General features: G+C 53.9%; 1 protein-coding gene across 1 annotated transcript in view; it reads left to right on the top strand.

Moving 5' to 3' along the window:
- The window catches only part of EPS15L1 (epidermal growth factor receptor pathway substrate 15 like 1), a 30,477-nt gene extending 13,038 nt beyond the window's left edge, over nucleotides 1-17,439 (top strand). Inside the window, exons 11-19 of the mRNA XM_033136698.1 lie at nucleotides 134-301; nucleotides 1,158-1,284; nucleotides 1,392-1,457; nucleotides 2,786-2,925; nucleotides 3,080-3,149; nucleotides 3,504-3,598; nucleotides 5,767-5,896; nucleotides 14,623-14,831; nucleotides 17,280-17,439. Coding sequence (XP_032992589.1) covers nucleotides 134-301; nucleotides 1,158-1,284; nucleotides 1,392-1,457; nucleotides 2,786-2,925; nucleotides 3,080-3,149; nucleotides 3,504-3,598; nucleotides 5,767-5,896; nucleotides 14,623-14,831; nucleotides 17,280-17,426 — 1,152 coding nt within the window. The 3' untranslated portion in view covers nucleotides 17,427-17,439. The remainder of the gene's footprint in view (nucleotides 1-133; nucleotides 302-1,157; nucleotides 1,285-1,391; nucleotides 1,458-2,785; nucleotides 2,926-3,079; nucleotides 3,150-3,503; nucleotides 3,599-5,766; nucleotides 5,897-14,622; nucleotides 14,832-17,279) is intronic.
- Nucleotides 17,440-22,497: the final 5,058 nt, after the last annotated feature.

The following is a 22,497-nucleotide window of genomic DNA, read 5'->3' as shown; positions in this document are numbered from 1 at the left end:
TCCCAAGAAGCAGGCGTCTTCTAATTTCGTGACTGCTGTCACCATCTGCAGTGATCATGGAACCCATTAAGTTTATCATTGATTTTTTTTTTTAATCCACCCTGTCCCGTCCCCCCCCCTCGACCCCCCGCAGGCAAGGAGCAAACTGTCCCGCTTGCAAGAGAGCCACCAGGAAGCCCACCGGGGCATCGAGCAGTACAACGAAGCCCTGAACGGGGTGCTTGGCGGCAGCATGACCAACCTGGCAGACCTGAACGAGGGGAACCCCCAGAAGGAGCGGGGCGGCAGGTTCGGGACCCTGGTGAGGCGCCGGGCCGATTCCCCGCGGGCTTTGCTCAGTAGCGGCAATCACTTTATCATTATTTAAAAACTTCTCTGTACGAGGCTGCCTTCGGGTGTCTTCTTAAAAGTCGCGTTTTTTAAAAAATCTCCTTGACATCTTGTGGGAAGGAGTTCCGCAGGGCAGGGGCCACCGGCGAGAAGGCCCTCTGCCTGGCTCCCTGCCGCTTCGCTTCCCGCCCCGAGGGAACCGCCAGAAGGCCCTCGGGAGACGGGCTGGACGATGGGGGGGGCGGTGGCGCTCCTTTGGGGGGGTAGGGGGCTGTTTGGGGCTTTCGAAATTGGCACCGACGCTTTGAACCGCGCTCAGAAACGTAGACTGGGGAGCCAAGGTAGGCCTTGTTAGGGAAGTTTTTAATGTTTGGCATTTTTAATATTCTGTTGGGAGCCGCCCAGAGCGGCCAGGGAAACGCAGCCAGGTGGGCGGGGTATAAATAAAAAATCATTTTAGGACTGCTGCTTCCACCCTGAAGCAGGGAGGGCGTCCCTGGAACCTAGAATATTATTATAATCATCATCATCATTATTAAGCCCTCTCTCCGGCCCTTCACCACGACGTCCGTGGCAGGTCGGGGCGATTTAGAAACACGAAGCCAGTTAAGCAAATTAGCTGCCGTTGCTGCTTTGCCGGGGTTGGGCTAGAGGACCTCAGGAGGTCCCTTCCGGCTCTGCACGCCTCCCATTCCATGATTCTTTTGGGGGTTTCTCAGATCCTTTAGCCGGGGGTCCCATCCAAGCTCTTACGACCCAGACGTGAACCTGGCGGGGTCTGTCTTGTGTCTGATTCCCTTCTCTCCCCCTGTGACACCCCTCGGCAGGACGACCCGTTCAAGAACAAGGCCCTCCTCTTCAGCGGCCACGCGCAGGAGCTCCCCGCCGACCCTTTCCAGGCGGAAGACCCCTTCAGGACGGACCCTTTCAAGGGCGCGGACCCCTTCAGAGGCAGTGAGTGGCGATGGGGGGCGGCGGGCCCTGAACCGTCTCGCGGCACGAGCCTGGCCTGGTTCCTCCTCTTAACCGCGCCCCTCTCTCTCTCTTCCTCCCTCGCCCAGCTGACCCCTTTCAGAACGACCCCTTTGCGGAGCAGGCCCCCGTGGTGGTGGCGGCGCCGGTGGCAGGTGAGATCATCATCAAATTTATTATTTCTACCCGTTCATCTGGTTGGGTTTCCCCAGCCGCTCCGGGCGGCTTCCAGCAAAATATCAAAATATAACAATTCACCAAATATTAAAAACTTCCCTGAACTTCAGGTGTCTTCTAAAAGTCAGATAGTTGTTTGTCTCATCTGAAGGGAGGGCGCCACCACCGAGAAGGCCCTCTGCCTGGTTCCCTGTAACTTCGCTTCTCGCAGGGAGGGAACCGCCAGAAGGCCCTCGGGAGATGGACCCCGGCGTCCGGGGTGGAGACGCTCCTTCAGGTCTACTGGGCCGTTTGGGGCTTTCAAGGTCAGCAGCAACACTTTGAATTGTGCTCGGAAATGTCCCGGGAGCCAATGTAGGCCTTTCAGGACCGGTGTCCTATGGTCTCGGTGGCCGCTCCCAGTCCCCAGTCTAGCTGCCGAATTCTGGATTAGTTGAGAGACCCTCTGGCGCACCCCTTCCTTCCAGAAACGGCCCCCTTTCTCCAGTTGCAGTGAGAGCATCCTGACTGACTGCTCGATCCAGGCCGGTCCAGTCCAGCTCTCCTGCTCATTTGGCAGCGGCCAAATGCCCCTGTGGAACTAGGAATCTATGATAGACTGCCCCTGGAAATGGAGGTTCCATCAGAGCATCAGAAGAGCCCTCCTGGACCAGCCCTTCTGATCCAGTGTCCTGTCCTCCCCGTGGCCAAGTAGATGCCTCGGGAGGAAACCCAGAAGCACAGGATCCGAACCCAAGTGCCCCTCTCCCTTCCTCCAGTTTTCAGCAACTTTCGTTCAGAAGCGCTGCTTCCTCAGGCTGCAGAAGCAGAGTGCGACTGTTGTGGCTCGTAGCCATCATTGGCCCTCTCCTTCTCGACGAATGTGCCTTATCCTCTCTTGAAAGTCATTTTGGCTTGCGGCCATGACTGCCTCTTGTGGCAGTGGGTTCCGCAGATTAACGAATCACCCTTCGGGGGTGATTTAACGGAAGCTGCCCTTCAACACGGCCTGATACGGCTCCCGGTCTTTAGGCAGTGTGTTGTGTGCCGTAATTATCAAACATAAAACCTGCACGCCTCCCTTCTAATTTAACCCCCTTAGCAAATATCAATGCTGATTCGTGCCGGTCCTCGAATCGTTGCTCTGGCGTCTCCTTAGCTTCCCCAAATGTAGTGTTTCCCACCGGAACCCCAAAAGGCCTCTGCAGCGGTGTGGGGACAGATGTCAGTGTCTTGCCTGCCGGAGAGGCCTGCTCCCTCCCTCGCTCGCTCTACAGCTTCCCGGCACCCGTCAATCTCCTGCAAACGATCCGCTCTCTCCCTCCAGATCCCTTCGGGGGAGATCCGTTTAAGGAAAGCGATCCCTTCCGCGCTGTGGTGGCGCCCGAGGATTTCTTCAAGAAGCCCGAGAAGAGCGATCCGTTCACCGCCGACCCCTTCTCCAAAAACCCCACGCTGCCCTCCAAGGTGAGGGCATTTTGGGGTTGGGGGAGAGGGGCTTTTCTCTTGACAGCTTTGTATCGTTCGGGGGGTCCCTCGGTTCCATTTGGGGCCACAGCATCCTGAGCCCAGCTGCTTGGGGGGGGGCCCTGCCGTGACCCTCATTCTCCTACCCCTTTAGGCGAACTTATTTGAAAACAGCGACCCCTTCCAGTCTCCGAGTGTCGTCGCCACCGCTTTGAAAGGGCCAGGTAAGTCCATGGGGGGGTGGGGGGGCACCCCACGGCATCTGGTGTCCGTCCACCCCTCCAAGAATTCAAACTCGGGTCCGATGGTTCGGTTAAGCTGCCCAGCGTTTATTTCTTGCAGAAGAAATGCCAGTGGAGTTTGAGTTCTGGAAGGGGGGAGCCCTGTGCAGGAGGGCAGTTGTTTGGTTCAGGGGTTGGGGGGCAGCTTGCAAGATACTGGGGGGTGGGAGAACAAGGGCACCCTACCCCAGGGTCCCAACAGGGACTCCGCCCCCCATCCAGCCTGCGTTTTTAGAACCAGCAAAAGTCTAAGAACGGGAATCCACTGACCCCACCCCTCCTTTTTTTTTATTTCAGATCCTTTCGGGACGCTAGATCCCTTTGGGAGCAGCAGTTTCAACAGCGGCGGGGGCAGCAGCGAAGGCTTCGCCGATTTCAGCCGGATGTCGAAGGTAAACCCTCCTCCCTCCCCAAATTCCCTCCTCTTGAGTTCCCTCCGCACAGGCAGAATCCCACCCCCCACCCCACCCCCAGCAAATCTTGCCCAGACTGCGATCCGCTTCCTGCCGGGTCCCGTAACCCTGGGGGTTTTTTTTTAGAGGGTGGGGCGAGAATAAAACACTACAAAAACTACTCACGGAAGAAAGAAAAAAGGAGGAGACGGACGCCGACGTGTTTTCCCCTCCCGTCTCAGGTTCTGCAAACACAGCCGTGCCTCGGAACCCGTTCCGGAAGTCCGTTCGGCTTCCTAAAACGTTCGGGAACCGAAGCGCGGCGTCCGATTGGCCGCAGCAAACGGAAGCTGCGCCGGACGTTCGGTTTCCAAAGAACGTTCGCAAACCGGAACACTCGCATCTGGGTTTGCGGCGTTCAGGAGCCGAAACGTCCGAGTACCAAGGTGTTCGGGATCCAAGGTGCAATTGGACTAGAAACTTGATTTATTTGTTGTTGTTTTTAAGCTGGGGGGGTAGGGTTCATTGGGATGGGGGGGCGCAGCTCCCCCCTGGCAGCTGCAGCCTTGCATTCCTAGATGGCAAAGGCTCCTTCTTTTGACCTTGGCCGCTTCCTCAATTCCATCCAGGAATTATCAGCGCCCTCTCCTCTCCCTTGGCCCAGCCCCTACCTCGCAGGGGTGTCGTGTGTGTGTGTGAGAAAGAGGAGGGGAGCCCCTAGCAGAAGGGATCCTCCAGTCTTCGCGTCTGAACTGCTTTTCTGCCACTGGGTGGCGGGAGAGATCCTTCCCGCAGCCCTCTTCCCTTTAAATTCAAAGCGTTAAACCCCTGCTTTCCGTTCGGAAATCCAGGCTGAGAATAAACATGCAGCGGCACCTCGGTTCTCAAACCTTAATCCGTTCCGGAAGTCCGTCCCCACAACCAGAGCGTTCCAAAACCGAGGTGCGCTTCTTTCCCATAGAAAGTCACGCAAAACGGAATTAATCCATTCCAGACCTTTAAAAACAACCCCTAAAACAGCAGCTTAACATGAATTTCACTATCTTACGAGACCATTGTTCCGTAAAATGAAAGCAATAATCAGTGTAAAGGTAAAGGTAAATTATTATTAATTGCCATCATTACGGAAGAAGACGCACTGAAACGAATGGGCCCAAGATCTGTTCTTCGTTTGCTTTTCATAAAATCCGTGCACACCTCCTCGTTGCAAAAAACAACGGGGGAAAAAACAGCTTAAGGTAGTTTGCGAAAGGACGAGGCGATTAAAAAGCAAGGAATATTTTGCAGCGTCACTTTAGAAATGTACAAAATTCAAAACGACGAGATGGATTGGAATTGCGCCAGCCTTCTTAACGGCATTGGAGGGGTTTTTAGTGACAATTTGATAGATGACGCAGTAGAAAAGAGCGGCGGTGGGAAGTCAGTACAGGAAACGGCACAGCTATTCAATTTGTGAAAAAATTGGAAATCGGGTAAAAATTACATTGGGGGTGGGGGGAACCGTACAAAAGCTGAAATATTAAAACAGATTAAAGTTGCGCCAACTTCCTTAGTGTCCTGGGAGGCTTGTCTGGACGAGAACGCCTTTAAGCGGGCGCCGGAAAGTGTCGGCTCCCCGCTTGGTGTCATGAGGCAGGGAGTTCCAAAGGGCTCGTGCTGGTGCAGTCCTTAAAAAAAACGGGACGGGACGTTGTTGTTGTTGTAGTTTTGTAAAAAAATGGAAATCCAGTAAGCAATTTACCGAATTTAAACCCGTTTCAGCGGGTCTACTCGTGAGCGGGTGCCGAGTTCGGGGGCGGCCCGTGGAAACGGACGAGGTTTTGTTGATGTCTGCTGGGTGTCCTCTGGCCGGGACCGGCCCGTTTCGGAGTCAGCTTCCCCCCTCCCCAATGCCTGGTGATTGACAGGCGGGAGGAATCCTGCTGTCGGGGGGGGTTCCCCGTTTCCTCGTGGTTTTGTTCCGTTTAGGGGGACCTGCAGCACGTCCCCGGCTGTTGCGAAGCTTGGCTCCCCCCTCCCTCGGTTCCTTGCTCTCTGCTTGCAAACCAGCGCCTCTCTGGGTCTGCCTCTGCGCCCCCCCCACTCCAGAGCCCCCCACTTCCTCCTCCCTCTCTCTGCAAACCCCCCCCCCTCTTTCCGCTTCTGCCTCTGTCCGTCTCTCTTTGCAGCCTCCGGCTTCCGACCCGTTCTCGGCCTCCTCTTTCGGGGGCTTCCCGGACGACCCCTTTAAGAGCAAACTAGACACCCCCGCCCTCCCTCCGAAGAAAGGAATGCCTCCGAGGCCCAAACCGCCCAGTGGTGAGTCTTCTCTGCGGTCCTCCCCCCCACCTTCGTGCCAGACTCTCGACGGGGAAGGGGTGGCCGGCCGTCACGGAGGGCGGGGTGGGGTGGGGGGCTGGAGGCTGCCTTCCTCTTGCATGTTCCGTGGTGGTGGGGGTTGCCATCTCCCCCTCTCTCTTTCTCTGTCTCTCAGACATGCACTTGCCCCCCCATTGCACTCTTTCCCCCCCCCCTTGCTTTTTACTAGAATGCTTGCCGGTCCGCAGCCAAACTCTGGGGCAGCGTGTTGGGAGGGGGGGATCTCGCGGCAGGGTGGATTTGGTTTAAATCAAATCGATTTAAATCACGATTCACCGTATTTTTACGTGTATAAGACATTTGGGGGGGGGCTCCAAAGAAGAAAACACCCCCTTAGTACTTAACCTGTGTATGAGACGAGCCCCAATTTTGGTTAAAAAAAACCCTAGTCTTATACACGGAGAAATAAGGTAAATCACTCGTTGGTAAGACTGGATTTAAATCACTAGTCGCTAGTCATTTTTCTACAGAAAGACTCATTCTTGCTGATGTGTATTCTTAATATTTACAAGCAGATGAAGGTGTGTGTGGTTTTTTTTTTGGAATAATAAATTTTTACAGTTATATCCGAAATTACCAATTTGGTTGTAGTGTTAGAAATACAAAGAGAGCCGAATATGAATCTAGATTCAGGTAGGTAGCCGTGTGGGTCTGATGGAGTCAAAACAAAGAAATAAAATGTCCAGTGGCACCTTAAAGGCAAAGGGACCCCTGACCGTTAGGTCCCGTCGCGGACGACTCTGGGGTTGTGGCGCTCATCTCGCTTTACTGGCCGAGGGAGCCGGCGTCCAGCTTCCGGGTCCTGTGTCCGGCATGACAAAGCCGCTTCTGGTGAACCAGAGCAGCGCACGGAAACGCCGTTTACCTTCCCGCCAGAGCGAGACCTATTTATCTACTTGCACTTTTGACATGCTTTCGAACTGCTAGGTGGGCAGGAGCTGGGACTGAACAACGGGAGCTCACCCCGTCACTGCGGGGATTCGAACCGCCGACCTTCTGATCGGCAAGCCCTAGGCTCTGTGGTTTAACCCACAGCGTCCCCCACGTCCTTAGAGACCAACTAAGTTTGTTCTGGGTACAAGCTTTCAGTGTCCGGGGTGGAGATGCTCCTTCGGGTCTACTGGGCGAAGGCCGTTGAGGGCAGGCATACCGGTAGGCAAACTCAGCTGGGGTTTCTCACCTCCAGGGGGACCTTGGTCTGCTCCCCACGGATGACGCTGTAGGGCAGGGAGAAGTCCACAAAGAAGGGCTTGAAGGTCCTCAGCTGGGCTTGGGGCGCCAGGCCAAGGCCCTTCTCCTCCGAGATGCCCACGGCCTCCGCCAGCCACGTGGTGATGGAGCTGGGCACCTCCACCCACAGGTGGGCTTCCCCGGAGACGTCGCTGCGTCGAGAGGGAGAGAGAGAAGAGGGCCGGGGGGGGGGGGGAGGAAGGAGTTGTTGGGACAAGGATAATAATAATCTTATTATTAGTACGCCATCTGGCTGGGTTGCCCCAGCCACTCTGAGAATATTAAAAACACAATGGAACCTCAAATGTCTTCTAAAAGTCAGATAGTTGTTTATTTCCTTGACATCTGATGGGAGGGCGTTTCATAGGGCTGGTGCCACCACCGAGAAGACCCTCTGCCTGGTTCCCTGTAAATTCGCAGGAATAATAATAATAATAATAATAATAATTATTATTATTATTATTATTATTATATTGGCGGCTCCCAATAAAATATTAAAAACACGATAAAACATCAAACATGAGCGCTGAGGCCCTGTAATTAATTAATTAACTAACTAACAAATAAATTATACCCTGCCCATCTGGCTGGGTTTCTCCAGCCACTCTGGGCGGCTCTCAACAGACCATTAAAAACACGATAAAACATCAAACATTAAAATCTTCCCTAAACAGGGCTGCCTTCAGATGTCACCTAAAAGTCAGACAGTTGTTTATTTCCTTGACATCTGATGGGAAGGCGCCACTACCGAGAAGGCCCTCTGCCTGGTTCCCTGCAACCTCGCTTCTCGCAGGGAGGGAACCGCCGGAAGGCCCTCGGGAGATGGACCCCGGTGTCCGGGGTGGAGACGCTCCTTCAGGTCTACTGGGCCTTTGAGGCCGTTTAGGGCTTTCAAGGTCAGCACCAACCCTTGGAATTGTGCTCGGAAATCCCTCAAGCGAAGCCCCCAGGCAGGATCCGAGCGTCATAACAGGTATTCCCCCCACACCCGTGGTTCCTGTTTTTCAGAAGCATCACAGCTTCCCGGGCCAGTAGCCATCGGTGGCTTTCTCCTCCGTGAATTTGCCGGGTCCTCGTTTAAAATTTGCGGCCGCTAGGGTTGTAACTTAACTTACTTTTTCCCCAAAACAACTTCCCTGCATCCTAAAGTGACAAACCTTCGCTCAGAAAAAACAAAGGGGGAAGGGGAAGAATTCTTCTCCCTTGCGGGGAGGGGAAAAGTCACCCCGAAAGTTGGAATCGCGTGACGTAACGTCCCGACTCGTGTTAGCAGTTTTAAAAAACTTTGTGGAACTTTCACAGCTGTCTGGGAACTTCCTAAAACGGCCGAGAACTTACCTAGAAGAATCCAAAACATTGGTCTATAGAAAATAACGCGCAACCCATGGGATTATTATTATTATTATTATTATTATTATTATTATTATTATTTGCGCTTGCGGCAGAAGCAAAGGCAAGCTGCAACCTGGGATTATTCTAAGTGCAATTCACAAAACGCTGCACAAGTATTCGAAAACTTGCGAGCTCGAAGTTTTTCCTGTATCGTGCAACACACGCTCTGCATGTGACATTATACAGTTCCATAGACAAAAATCGATTTGTTTCGGGGTGACCTCCCTGCCCCCAGCAGATTTGGGAAATGGCAGTTCACGTCTTTGCTTTTAGGCAGAAGTTCACCTGGCTAAGCTATAGGAACGGGAAGGGTAAAAAAAATAGTGGGGCACAGAATGCACCAGTCCTGCCTCCCTCCCCTGTCGGAGGCAGGAAACCCCAGCTGCTGAAAACAGCAAGAGGAGGGCAGTTGGTGCTGCACTTGGGGGGCACCTGGCCGGCCATGGGGCGGAGCGGGGCCCCAGGGGCCCGACCCAGTTGCTGCAGCCCTGGCGAGGAAGTTGCTCCGGAGCTGCACCCTGCCCCGGCCGAGCCGAGAGAGTTCAAAAGCGGTTTATTAGGAGTTGCCTCCTCCTCCGTCCTTTCGTTCCTGTCTTTCTTTCCCTTTCATCTGCTTTTTTTTTCACCGGTTGCTGATAAGAGATCTCCCTCGCCGCTAACAACCTGTTTCTAGGTAAAAGTTGTTGAGCGTCAAAAAGAGAGAAACAGATTTTATTTTTTTCCCTCTCCTCTCTCTCTCTCTCTCTGGTGAGTGTGTGTATTATTCTTGTTCTTTAAAAGGGCAGGAAGTCTCTGTGTGGGTGTCAGTGATTGCGATGCCTCCCCGGGGCTGCTGCTGCCGCCACCATCGCGGGACCATCTGCAGCGGCCCCACCCTGAGCCACTTCCTCTCTCTGCGGTCGGCGCTCACCAGCAATATCGGGGCCCGGGCCTGCGCCGCCAACCAGGCATAGCCGCTCCATTGCCAGGGGGGGGGTGGCGGCCTCCTGCGGCCCGGACGGGGCAGGGGTGCCCATCTTGCAAAGCACCCCCTGCCCCGAAAAAGGAGACGGTCGGATTTGGGGGAAAAGGGAACAGGGCGACTGCTCCACGGGAAAAGGCGTTCGGGGTTTCTTAGTTTCGGGGAGAGAGGAGGCAGGATAGCGATTTGTAGAATTACGCATGGCCTTTTCGCTCCTGGCGCTAGAACTCCCGCAGAGCTGGGTGTTGGGGGTTTCAGGGCGGATAAAGCGCCGAGTTGTCGCATCTTGAGGATTTGTGTGTGTGTGTGAGAGAGAGAGTGATACAAAACAAAACAAACAGGGAAAGGCACATACGGCGTCTCCGTTTTTGCTTCGTCCTTTTCACAGTTTGCATTCGGTACGAGACACTCCTGCAAAGAAGTCCTAGGGTTGGACTGTGGGACTCCCTGCCACAGGAGGCGGGGGGCCGGCTGCCAACCTGGGATAGACTGATTCGAGGAGGAGAATGGCTCGGCTCGGCCTTCACAGTCGAAACGCCAATCGCCGGAAACCTCAGGAGGGGAGAGGGCTGCGGTTCAAGAAGCCCACCCCGGGCGCTGGGGTGTAGCGCACAGCATTTGTGCGTGGGATCGGGGCCTTGCTGCAGCCCTGAATGTGCTCTGCGGCCCAGCCCCGCTCTCCGTTTGAGGGGCCCCCTTCCTCCCGTGAGCCAGAGAACCGTCCGTGAACTGCCAAGCTCAAAAGCGTGATCGCGGCAGGCAAATTTGCTCCCGGCTGGCGGGTCGCTTGGCCCAGCCGCCTTGGAAAAGGGGGGTCTCAGGAGGTGCTGCTGGTTGCGGGAGACTTTGACGGGTAGTCCTGTAAGCTGCTTGCTTGCTTGCGGGGGTCTTTTGCCCGGCGGGTTTTCTGAAGCCGGCCTCCGGAGTTGGCGAGTTTGTTGCGGCCAGCGTTCGAAATCCGCCAGGCTCCATTTGCGCCCGTTGGGGTCACCGAGCGAAGGTGCCCAGGTGCCGGGACGGTGCCGGACGTCCCCGCCATCTGGGATCTGGACCGTCTCCATACACTTAAGACCCCACCCTGCAGGATTCCATCTGTGATATTTTATCTGCGCAACCGGAATGAATTCCGGGGACCAAAATCCTTTTTCCGGCGTTATAGCGAATTGTTGTCGCTTGCTTTTGCTTCCCCCTGCTCACCGTTGGGAAGAATATTCCTACGTTATGAATGGTCTGTGTCACCATTAAAAAAAAGGCAGGAATGGGCCAATATATACAGGTGAAAGTCGAAAAATTAGAATATCGTGGAAAAGTCCATTTATGTAAGCAATTGTTTTCATTAGCTACTGGAGTTTAATATATGAGATAGACTCATGACACGCAGAGCGAGATACGTCAAGCCTTTGCTTGTTATAATTGTGATGATTATGGCGCACAGCTGATGAAAACCCCAAAGTTGAGATTGTGAATTTGGGGTTCTCATCAGCTGTACGCCATAACCATCACAATTATAACAAATAAAGGCTTGACATATCTTGCTTTGCGTGTCATGAGTCTATCACATATATTAGTTTCACCTTTTAAGCTGAATTACTGAAGGAAATGAACCTTTCCACGATATTCTAATTTTTCGAGTTTCACCAGTATGCAGATTGTCCCTGGATAAAGTGGCTTTTCTTCTTTTAATTTCTCAAAGCTCTCAACCCTGCTCAAGGTTGTCCTCTGAACTATCCAGGTGCTTAACTGAGAATCCATCCTTTGGAAATAAGACTTTGGAGCAACCAGATGTTCCGTTTTGGTGACGGCAACCCTCTTTTAAGGATCTAACGCTGTGATCTGGGGCAGAACCCACGGAGGTCACCCTGTTCTGTGCGGTCAGGCTGAGTCCAGTTTTGGGTGTGCCGCATTTAAAACGGGGTGGGCCAGGACGGCAAGCGGGGGGCTGGAGGCCAAGCCTGCGTATGCCCCTTTCATTTAAAGTACACCCCTTCCAAGGGGGGTGGGGCGGAATAGAATCCTGGAAACTGTAGTTTGGTAAGGGCGCTGGGAATTGTAGCTCTGCGAGGGGCGAACTACAGTTCTCTGAGGAGGGGGGTGAAAGAGGGAGAGGGAGATATAATTTGCAGCAGGGAAGGTTTAAATGGCCCAGGGAGCAACGAAGGTGGTCTGCCAAGGATTCTGCCGTTGCAAGATCAGCACAAATCGGAGGGTTGGGCTGGATGGCCTCTGGAGTGCCCCCGTGCGTGGACAAGCGGCTTCCAGGCCCTCCCTTTTCCGTCTGCCGTTGGAGGCTTGAGGCCGGCCGACGTCCCGTTTCACGCCGGCCTCTGCAGCGCAAGGGTGTCCCGTGCGACACGACGCTCGGTGAATGAATGAGTGGATTTTTATTTGCGTCTGCCGTCGGCCACAGCAATAAAACAACAATGCGATATGCAAAGAATAGAAGCGAAAAGTCGATTATATAAAATACATTTTGGGGTTTTGAATCAAAGATCAAATAGTGGATTTTATCCCGATTGCCCCACCTAAAAACCTTGCCACCTTTGCTTTCACCTGCACATCTTGATCTGCCAAGGGAAAGGACACTGGGGCAGTGGCTGGGCGACCCGGAATGGACAATAAAAGAGGGGGGATAATCTCACTCCCCAAGTCTTATCAAGAGGGCAAGCCAGAAGGGCACGCGCCGCCGATTCGGGACAGCCATCTCCGCAGGGACGTTATTCGTGTGGGATCTGTTGGAACCGTCCCTCAAGTCCAGCCGAGGGCAAGACATTCAATCTCGCGAGAGTCAAAGCTTGGTGGTTTTCCGCCAGAGGTCAAAGCAAGAGGTGTGTCTTGCGTTCGAGTTTCCGCGGGCCGCAAGGAGGCTCAGCGGCCGAAATCAGACGTCTGATTTCTCGTGTGTGTGTGTGTGCACACGGGGCAGCTGCCAACCTCGAGGCTTCTTCTCCTGGGATGCATTGCTGAAAGGGCACCCTTTTGCAAACTTGGCATATCGTGTGCTTCTCGGTGGTTAACACCTCTTCGGCGGAGGACCGGGGTACCTGGTTCCACGCCTGCTGGCGAAGCTGGTTCTCAGGGGCTGAAATATTACAAGAGCAGGCAGACGAAGTTTGTTCTGGGCAGGTGGGAAACAGAACTGTTGTGTTGTTTTTTGCCGTGTAGCCGTGCCAGCTTTTGAGTTCCCTTGCACCCTCCGTGCCTGTTTTTTTATTTTTAAAATCCATGTGTTTCTGGGAGGAAAGCCTTGTCTGCAATCCATTTGATGAACTCGGCCGGCTTGCTCCGTCCTTCCCTCTTTTGCCGGGAACCGCAAGTTGGGCAGAGTTGTTCCGGTCCTGTTTGTTGGGGAGCTGGCTTTCCTTTGGGGGCGTCCGACGGGGGGGACATGAGGCTGGACTAGATGGGCCCCCTTTGGCCCGATGTCCGACAGTGCCCTTTTTTACGACTCCCAAGCGGAACCTCCATGGACAGAGCCAGTCTATCTTAGAACAAGCAGCTTTCCCTCTGGGCGGATCTGGTTTGGCCGCTGCCTGGGGACAGGACTTAAGAGCGGAACAGGCCGGGGGGGCTCCCAGTCGCTTAAGACCCTCCCCGAAACCAGCCAGCTGCGTTTTGCAATCAGTGCTTTTTTTTTCCTTTAAAAAAAATATTTGGGAGTGTTCTCATTTTGAATCAAGGAAATCACCGTTTTGCAGTTCAAATCGGGACAGATAAATACAGCAAATGGGCCAAAGTACAATGATTCACAAAACGTTTAGGGGTATGCGTACCCCCAGGAAAAAAAGCACTGTTCACGAGTCCCCTGGGCGCCGGGTCGGAGGCTGGCTGGGGGAAGCGAAATTCCCCTTGGATAAAAGGACCTGGAATATTTTCCCGCGGAGCTTGAATTCGTTTTGTTCCAGTGGTTTTACCTGATGTTTCGATGTGCTCGCAAACCGCTTTTGAGATCTGTTCTTTACGGTATAGAAACGGAAAATAATAATAATAATAATAATAATAATAATAATATAATAGTCCCGTCGTGGGGAGGGAACAGTTCCTAGACATTGCATTGTGCCCAGGTTTAAGGCGATGAGATTATATACCTGGGACTCTTCCCTGGTCTGAATTAATCGGCTGGTTTTGGGGGTGGGGGGCCCGCCATCGCCGCGGGTGTTTTGGCAGGGGCAGAGGGGGGAGCCCCTTTTCCTGCAGCCGAAAGAGGGTGAAGGGAAAACGGCCCGACGGATGGAGGAAAGGGGAACCAGAGCGGCTGCTTTTTTTTTTGCCCAGAAGATCGCGAAACCTCGGCCTCTGCCGGTTCCTCTCTTGCCAGCCTGGCGCCAGTCTCGCTTTGAGAAAGGGAAGTGGGGAAGAAGGACTCCTCGCCTGGCACAGTTCCCAGAGAGAAAAAACCAGGGACCGGCTGCAGGCGGGACCCTCCCTCCGAGGGGGTTGGTCTGGATGACCCTTAGGGGACCCTTCCGACTCTGCGATTCTAGGGTGCCACCCTCGTGCCTGAGCCCCTAAGTCGCCAGTCCTCAACCAGAACTCTTGCAGGGCCCTCTGGGCTTTTCGGGGCGCGTGGGGGGCAACAAGGATCCCATCTCCCCCTCCCCAAAATACCCCAAACCTGTCAAACACCAAAATATGCCTTTAGCCCGCACTTTCCCTTTGCTTCTTTTTGCTGGGGGGGGGGGGGTGAGTCCGAGGCACGTCTGTGGGGGTCCGGGGGGACTTGACACCCCCCCAGCCGAATGAGGGGAGGCGGGGGGCGGGAGACACATTTGGGCCTCACTTTCAGGATTTTTTTGGGACAGGAAAGGGGGGCGTTGTTACGGATTTGGCTGTGCGAAGCAGAATTCTAGGCAAAAGCTGCGTGGGGTGGGGTCCTGAGCTGCCAATTTAGGGTTAGGTGGGCTTCCCTAAACACCCCCCCTCCAACCACTGCCCCCCCTGCCCCTCATGGTAAGTAACCTCTCCCTTTCTTCCTCTTGTTTTCTCCCTTCCCAACCCCTTCCTCTCCTCCTCTTCCTCGCTTCCCCCCTTCTTTTTTCTCTCTTTCTCTCGTTCCCCACCCCCCCTATCTCTCTACCTTTTCCAGGTAAATCTCTCCTGTCATCCATGTCGGCTCTTCCGATTTTGACAAGCCCCCCGACCCGTTTCGGCCGTTTGGGGGCCGACACCAGCGACCCGTTTCACAGTAGAAAGGGGTTTGGGGATCTTTTTAAGGGGAGAGACCGCTTTTCTCCCCCCTCGGCAGCCAAAGCTCCCAAGGACCCTTCCTCCACGGGATTTGCTGACTTCACCTCTGTAAGTTGACGTTCCTTCTATCTGGATGGAGAAGAAAAAAAACAGCAACGGGGCGGGGGGCTTTTTGGGGGGGTCCTTTTCCCCTCTTCTTCCTCCCCCTCATCCTCTCCCTTTCCCTCTCCCTCCTCTATCTCTTAGTCCCCCCCCCAAATCCCTCTCTCCCCTCATAGAATCATAGAACTGTAGTTAGACGGGACCCCAAAGTCATCTAGACTGACCCACTCCCTCCATAGTTCTGCATTAGCCCCTCTGCATGTCCCCGGGGTTTTAATTCGCTGGACACCACCCAGAGTGGCTAGGGCAACCTAGTCATATTATTATTATTATTATTATTATTATTATTATTATTATTATTATTATTATTGTTATATACAGTAGTGCCTTGGTTCTCAAACGCCCTTGGTTCCCAAACGCCGAAAACCTGGAAGGAAACGTTCCGGTTTTCGACGTTTCCCGGAAGCCGGACGTCCGACGCGGCTGTCGGCTGTTGGCCTGCGCCAATCAGAAGCCGCGCCTCGGTTTCCCAACATTTCCGAAGTCAAACGGACTTCTGGAACGGGTTAAATTTGGCGCTTTTTGTTTTTGCGTTTTTGGGCTTTTTCGGTTCATTGTTTTTGCGACTGTGGCGGAACCCAGTTCAGCTACTGATTGATTGATTGATTGATTGATTGATTGTGTGGCTGCGGAAATGGATAAAAGTCCCCATCCAAACAATGCAGGTAATTTTTAATTTTTATCATCTACCATAACGTCTTATTTATGTACATTGATGGATCAATGGTGTCGTTAGATAGTCGAATTCATGTTAAACGGCTGTTTCAGGGGTTGTTTTATAAGTCTGGGACGGATTAATCCGTTTTGCATGACTTTCTACGGGAAAGAAGCGTACCTTGGTTTCGGAACAGATTAAGTTTGAGAACCCAAGGTACCGCTGTATTAAACTTCTGAGTCTGACACTGTTTGCTTTGGGACGTTGGTCGAGGAGAGCGCTCCCCCTTTCTCCCCAGACCTGAGTTGGGGATTTTTTTGGGGGGTGGGGATCCCCTTCCCGGAAATGTTTGGGGCATAGGAAAACCGCCTTACAACGTCGCTCCGTAAACTTAGACTCTAGGCCTCAAGGTTTGCAATGAAGGGCTGTTTTCAGTAGAGACACGGGGTGCGAATCTCCTCCTTGGAGCGAGAGATGCCTGGCTAGCGCCTTAATTATTTCATTCAGCTATTAGCGTTGGAGGGGTGGTGTGTGTGTGTATGTGTGTGTGTGTGTGTTAGCAAAAGGATCTCAAAGCCACATTGTGGATCTTTATTCTAACAGCAAGTTTGGCGTTGAGCGTTGACACACAGAGAGAGAGAGAGAGATAGAAGCTTCGGCTGATAAACAGGAAACCTGCATTTAAAAAAAAAAAAATCTTTTTTCTTTCTTTCATTTTTTAATTTCCGAGGCACCTTCAAACTTTCTCACCTTCCTGGCTTGAGTTGTGTTTTTTTTTTTGCTGAGCCGTCCGATCCGTTTCCCCAGCGAAAAGCTAGACTTTGCAAAAGGACAGGCCAGGAAATCGGCGCTGCAGTTTTCAGTTTATTACGGTCGCGGCCGTCATTTTTTAAAATAGCTAAATGCAATGGTGAAAGCGAGATGCAATAATTTATTTTACTTTATTTAAAAAAAACAACAACACCGAGCTCAGAATAAGTTCAGGGAGACGAGAGTCGCTGAGCAGGAGGTTAAAACAACTAAAAGAATCGCAAGATATCGTAAGCGGGATAGCCTTATGTGCTGCTGTATAAAAGGCTTTGTCCTTTAGGGAAGTTTTAAATGTTTTATGCATTATATTATTATTATTATTATTATTATTATTATTATTATTATGTTGGGAACCACGCAGAGTGGCTGGGGTACAAATAAAATTATTATTATTATTATTATTGTTATTACTATTATTATTATTATTATTACTATTGCTACCATGCATCAGAATTTCCCAGACGTAGCCGGGATTCACCCGTCAAAAATAAGCATCCGGGCAGAATTTGTAAAATGGGTTAAATGTCCATTGTCGATGGCGAGTTACTTTTTTTTGTCGAATTTTCTATTATTTTTTTTAATGGTCAAAAACTTTATTTGGAGGTTTTGCAAAGAAAGCTCCAACGATCTTTTTCTCCGGACTTTCACCTTGAAATAGGGGAAACCCTCCTCACGCCCTTGGTTTTTGTGTGGGTCTCTGTGGGTCCTCCCCTTTTTCTCGGGGGGAACTGCCGGCTGCCTTCCCTCTAGGAACAGGGGGCAGTCTACCCCGGAATTATTCTTGCCCCCCCCCCAATCCCTTCCATGATGGTCCGGGAGGCAGGAAAGACGGCGGCCCCTAGAAGAGAGGGTTTAGATTTGGGGAAGGGGCCCTCCGGTGGTCATCCATCCCAACCCCCGGCGGCTAAAGCACCTCCTTCTCTCCCCAGCTTGGCAATGAGGAGCAGCAACTCGCCTGGGCGAAGCGCGAGAGCGAGAAGGCGGAGGAGGAGCGCTTGGCGAGGCTGAGGCGGCAGGAGCAGGAGGACCTCGAGCTGGCGATCGCCCTCAGCAAAGCGGACATGCCCGCCTCCTAGGGGGGCTCCTGGGGGGGGGAATGCGGACTCTCCTCCCCTTGGCCGCTCCCGAGACCACCACCACCACCACTCCGCACCGACCCCGGTCTACGTTCTTTGAAGGGAACCGCCTCCTCGCCGGGACCGCGTTCGGCTCGGGGAAACCCCCACCCCCCTGCGGAAAAGGACACAGAACTCGCACGAGGTTGCCGTCTCCTTGCGCGGACGGACGGACGGGGAGGGGCCGCGTCCCCCCAATCCCAGCTCTGCCGCCGGCAGAGAAGAAGCTGCTCCCCCACCCCCAGGTGAACCCAGCCTGCCGTTCCCCATCTTCCTTTTGTTTTGTTTTTTTGCCAAGGGGGCACCCCTCCGCTTCCTCGCTCCGGACCTCTTGCTCTTCGAAACCTCCCTTGGGGGGCCTGGGTCTTGCTCTGTGGCAGCCCTTGGGTGGGCATAGGGCAGGGGGGGGAGAAGGGGTCCCCCCCAGGCCTTCCCCCAACGGCGGGGTACAAGGAAGAGAAAATGGGCCCCTCTGGCTTTCTTCTTCTTTCTTTCTTTCTTTCTTCTTTCTTTCTTTCTTCTTTCTTTCTTTCTTTCTTTCTCTGCAGCGCGTCAACGTGGATTCCTCCGCCTCCGCCGTCTGCACCCCCTTTTCTCCCCCCCCCAGGGTCCCCGGTTCCTAATGCCCTCTTTGATCGCCCAGCAAAAACCCGCTGCTAACGGCCTCCGCCCCCCCCCCCGGCAGCCTCGAACGTTCGGTTAACCAGCGCCGATTCATACCGAAACCGGGGGAACTCAAAATACGTTGCGGCCTCGAGGGCACGCCTCTCTCTTTCTCTGTATTTTTGCCTGAAAAACATCCTGGAAAGTCATGAGAAAAGCAGCTCGGGGGGGGGGGGCCAAGCGGCGTCTTCTGTGCCGCGGGCGAGAGGGGTGTCTCCGTTCCAGGGCCCCGGGGGGGGGGCGGTAGGAAACGCGGGTGAGAGCCGGGTGGCAAATGTCCGGGTTCCTTTTGGGCGTGTGGGTGGGGTCGAGGGCCTTTTGGGGGCCTCGTGCGCCGCCCGAGGGCCCCTCCTGCAATATCGGCATCTCCCACTCCAAGGGGTTCCCCCTCCCTCAGGCCAATTCCCAGCCTCTGGGCAGAGATGGGGCCCCCGAAATTATGCCCCCTTGCCTTGCCCTCCCCAGAACAGCTTCTTGCCTCCTTCCAGAAACTCCGGCCCTCCTTCCATCTTCTCCAGGGGCCTCTTGATCCCGGTGCCTTTGCCCTGGGGGGTTTAGGGCTCCCCATCCCTCCCCACCCATCGTGGGTGGGGAAGGGGCTTCTCTCGCCCTCCCACCCCCTCTCCGAGGTGCCCGTTCCCTCCGGCTGCGGGAACTGAGACTGGCTCCATCCTTCTCTGGCTCGTCCTCCCAGCTCTGGGGGGGAGAGTCGGGTACACCCTTTTCCCACTGCGGGGAGACCCTGGGGGTCCGCCCACGGACGGAGGGTCCCGTTGGCCCAAAGCACCCAAACATCAGCCCCCTTTGTGGGGTGTGGGGGTTCGGACAGCCGCTCAGCTCCAAACGAACAGGAAAATTTCTGGCGCCGAGGGAGTCGGGTCCTCGGCCGTTTCTTCTTTTGCCTGCTAGCGGAGGAGGAGGAGGAGGACCCAAAGGAGAGCCCTTACCCCTCCCCCCCCGGGAGGACCAGATCGCGCCTTCCTTTGGGGTCCCCATCCGCCTCCATCTTGCGGGCTGAGAAGCGGTGCAGCCTCCAGATTAATACAATTTTTTTTGTATTTTTAATTTTCCCACCCCGGTGTATATATTGTCCCCATCTGCCGTCTCCTCAGCAGCCCCCACCCCACCCCCGGGACGTGACCCACCCCCTTGTGATATAGAGACATGTAGATATATAGGAGATTTTATATATGTATATATATCTGGGGGCGAACGTCCCGAAGGACTTGTCTCCGAGTGTCGGACCGCTGCAAAACGGCCTCGTGTGTCGCTTTGTGTGTTGTGTTTGTGCGCGCGTGTGATATATATTTAGTCCCTAAGATCTGGAAATGAAAGAGCGATTCTTGTGGTTAGAATCTCAAGGTTCTGCCAAACAAGAAAGAAATAAAAAAAAGTCTGTTTCTCTCTCTCTCTCTCTCTCCTCTTGCTGCAAATTCTTGCTTCTCAAGTACAGAGGGGCTATTGGCACGGATAAATGAAATTGCTTCTTGAGTGTGGCATTTTGGGGTTGCAAGAAATACCTGTGCAGGCACCCCCCCAAACACCTCGGGGACTCCCCCCCCCCAGGGAGGTGGGCTCTTAATCCTGCACCCATTTCTGTGCGTGTTTGTGTGCGAATGAGAGAGAGACACACAGAGAGAGTACTTCAATTTCCTTTCCTGCTGGCAGAATCGACCACGGTTTTTCGGTTGACCGGGGGGGGGGGAGAGTGGGGCTCTCTTGACGCCTCCCCGGCAGCCCCCCCCAAAACTACTACTATCCCCCTGGGGAGGGATGGGCAAAGGCTGCCGCTTGTGGGGAGGGGCGCCCAAACCCAGGCAGGGCTTCCTGACCAAGGGACAGAAAGTGCCACAATGTGCATTTAGACCTATCCTGCAGCCCACGGAGAATCCTGGGAACTGTAGTTGGGGGGGTGCCTTGCGAGGTTCCCCACCTAGGAGCGTTCTTCGGTCATGGGGGGGGAGGGGAGGCTCCAAACCGCCGCCCGGCTCCGATCCAGTTGTCACAGGTATTAAAGAGATTCCCCCCCTTCCTAGTTTTGCCATCAGGGTTTTCCACTCGCACAACCCCCCAGGCACTCATCTTGTGGCTCTTAATAATTTCTTGTGGGGTGCAAATCGGCTGCTGTCTCTCTTCTCTCCCCCACCCACCCAAAGGAACTCTTCTCAGCTCCTTCCAAGTCCTACTTAGAGTAGACCCATTGGCTCTAGTGGATCTGCGAGGTCTCTTGTTTTGCAGAGTTTCCTTTTAGGGGACAATGGCTCTTTATATTTGGGGGGGGGATAATTCTCTTTCATTTCCTCTCCTCCTTCACTGCTTCTTCTTTAAATATTTTTTTTGGGGGGGGGTGAGCAGCTGTGCCCCCTCCGGACCTCGGGCACCAGAAAAGTCAGTCCTGTGAATCCAATGAGCTTAGGGGGCAGAGGGATTAGGATCAGTGGGGGGAGGTTTTTTGGGGGGGTGTTTGCTGCTGCTGCTGCAAGGGGAACCAAGAAGCCTGGTGCCCCCCGTGCACATCCTTTGGACCCCGCTCATGCTGCCCCCCTTCCCCACCCCCCAGGAGATTGGCTGATGATGTATATATCCAGATATGTACATGACTGTATCTATGCTGTTGGAATTACCCTATAGCGGTGGGGGGGACGACAGTGGGGAGGAAGGAAGGTTTGCAGGGAGGGAGGGGGGGCGTTTGAATTTTAACCCATGCTCTGTGTTTTATTGTTTAATATAAGAGAAATGTTATTGTTTAATATAATAAATGAAAAGTTACTTATTTTGGAGCATCCGAGACTCTGGGATGGCTCTCTCTCTCCCCCCTTCTTTTTTTTGGGGGGGGGTAGCGGGTGAGGAGCTGCGTGGGTCAGACCCGCTCGTATTTCTGCCCTCATATGTTTGGGGTCTTATTCCCAGTGGTTCCGGGGTCCTCTGTGGCCACGGACAGTCTCCCCTCTCCTGTCTCTCCTCCTCTGTTACAGGGAAGGGGGCATGGAAGAGGCACACACACACACACACACACCCTGCGAGCTCCTCCTCTGGGGGTGACCCAGACCCCTTGACTTCTGCCCCACTGGCTTTCCTGGCTCTTTCCAGTTGCCCGCAAGTGGGGCTGGCTTTGGAGGAGCTCCCTGTTCCCCATCTCCAGCTACGCAAGATCTGGGGGGAAGAGGCGGGTGAGAACTTCGGGAAGCATTGGGGGCTCCCACCCCCACCCCACCCCACTTGACTCCACCCCCCTTGGGCATTGTACCTCAGCGGCCCACTGCGTTTTCCAGACACCTTAATGGCAAAGTTTGGACAGCCGTTGGGGAACCCCTGGGGTTGTAAACAGTCAAGTATGTGGGCCTTATAGAATCACCAAACATGCATAGTTGGAAGGGACCCCCAGGGGTCATCCATCCAACCCCCTGCAACGCAGGAATGTTGTGCGGAGGCCTGATCGTCGTCTCCCAAAGCAGCTCCACTCTTCCGAACTTAAAAATGGATATGCTGATGGACAACAAAAGAGGTTTAAAGACCGTCTCGAGGCAAATCTTTAAAGATTAGTATAAACCCCGACACCTGGGAAACACTGGCCTGCGAGCGCTCCAATTGGAGAACAGCCTCTACCAAAGGCTTTGAAGACACTCGAACTCAGGACGCAACGTGCCAAGAGGAAGCCACGCTTGGCAAACCCTCACCGGGACACCAGGGAACCTGTGTCCCCACTGTGGAAGGACGTGTGGATCCAGAATTGGCCTCCGCGGTCACTTACGGCCTCACTGTTAAGACCAAGACCATCGGTTAGAGGGATAGAAGAAGGAGGAGGAGGAGAAGGAGAAGAAGAAGAAGGGGGGAAGAGAAGGAGGAGGAGGAGGAGGAGGAGGAGGAGAAGAAGAAGAAGAGGAGGAGGAGGATGCAGGAATCACAAGCAGTTGGTTGGAGGTCTGGTGCTGAGAACCAGCCATGGTTGCAGGTTCAGTCCCCATATAGGGGGCAGCTGTATTGCAGGGGGTTCGACTAGATGCTATGGGGTGCCTTCCAACTCTACAATTCTGCCCCTGAGTGGTGACTGTCCAACCTCAGTCAAGGAAGGGAGGAGAGGACACCCTCCGAGAGAGTCCGATCCACCTTGCAGGAGGTCGAGGGCGCATCAAAACCAGTGGCATTTGAAGAAGGCGGGGAGGACAACTGATTTTGTGTGTGTGTATGTGTCCCCCAAGTCTCCCGGTCCCTGAGGCCGCCGCCCCCCCCTAAAACCTCCCCATTTTGGGGTTTGGTCTCTCCGCTTGCTGGTGAACTTGTGCGCTTGTGGTCGGGGACGAGAGCCGGAAAACGGCTGAAGCCATTGCAGCAGCAATCGGAGGAGCCCATCACCGCCGCCGAGCTTCCT

The sequence above is a fragment of the Lacerta agilis genome, chromosome 18 (genome assembly GCF_009819535.1).
Source record: "Lacerta agilis isolate rLacAgi1 chromosome 18, rLacAgi1.pri, whole genome shotgun sequence".
Taxonomy (NCBI): Eukaryota; Metazoa; Chordata; class Lepidosauria; order Squamata; family Lacertidae; genus Lacerta; species Lacerta agilis.
The sequence above is the reverse complement of the archived record's forward strand: the minus strand, read 5'-3'. Positions and strand labels throughout refer to the sequence as shown.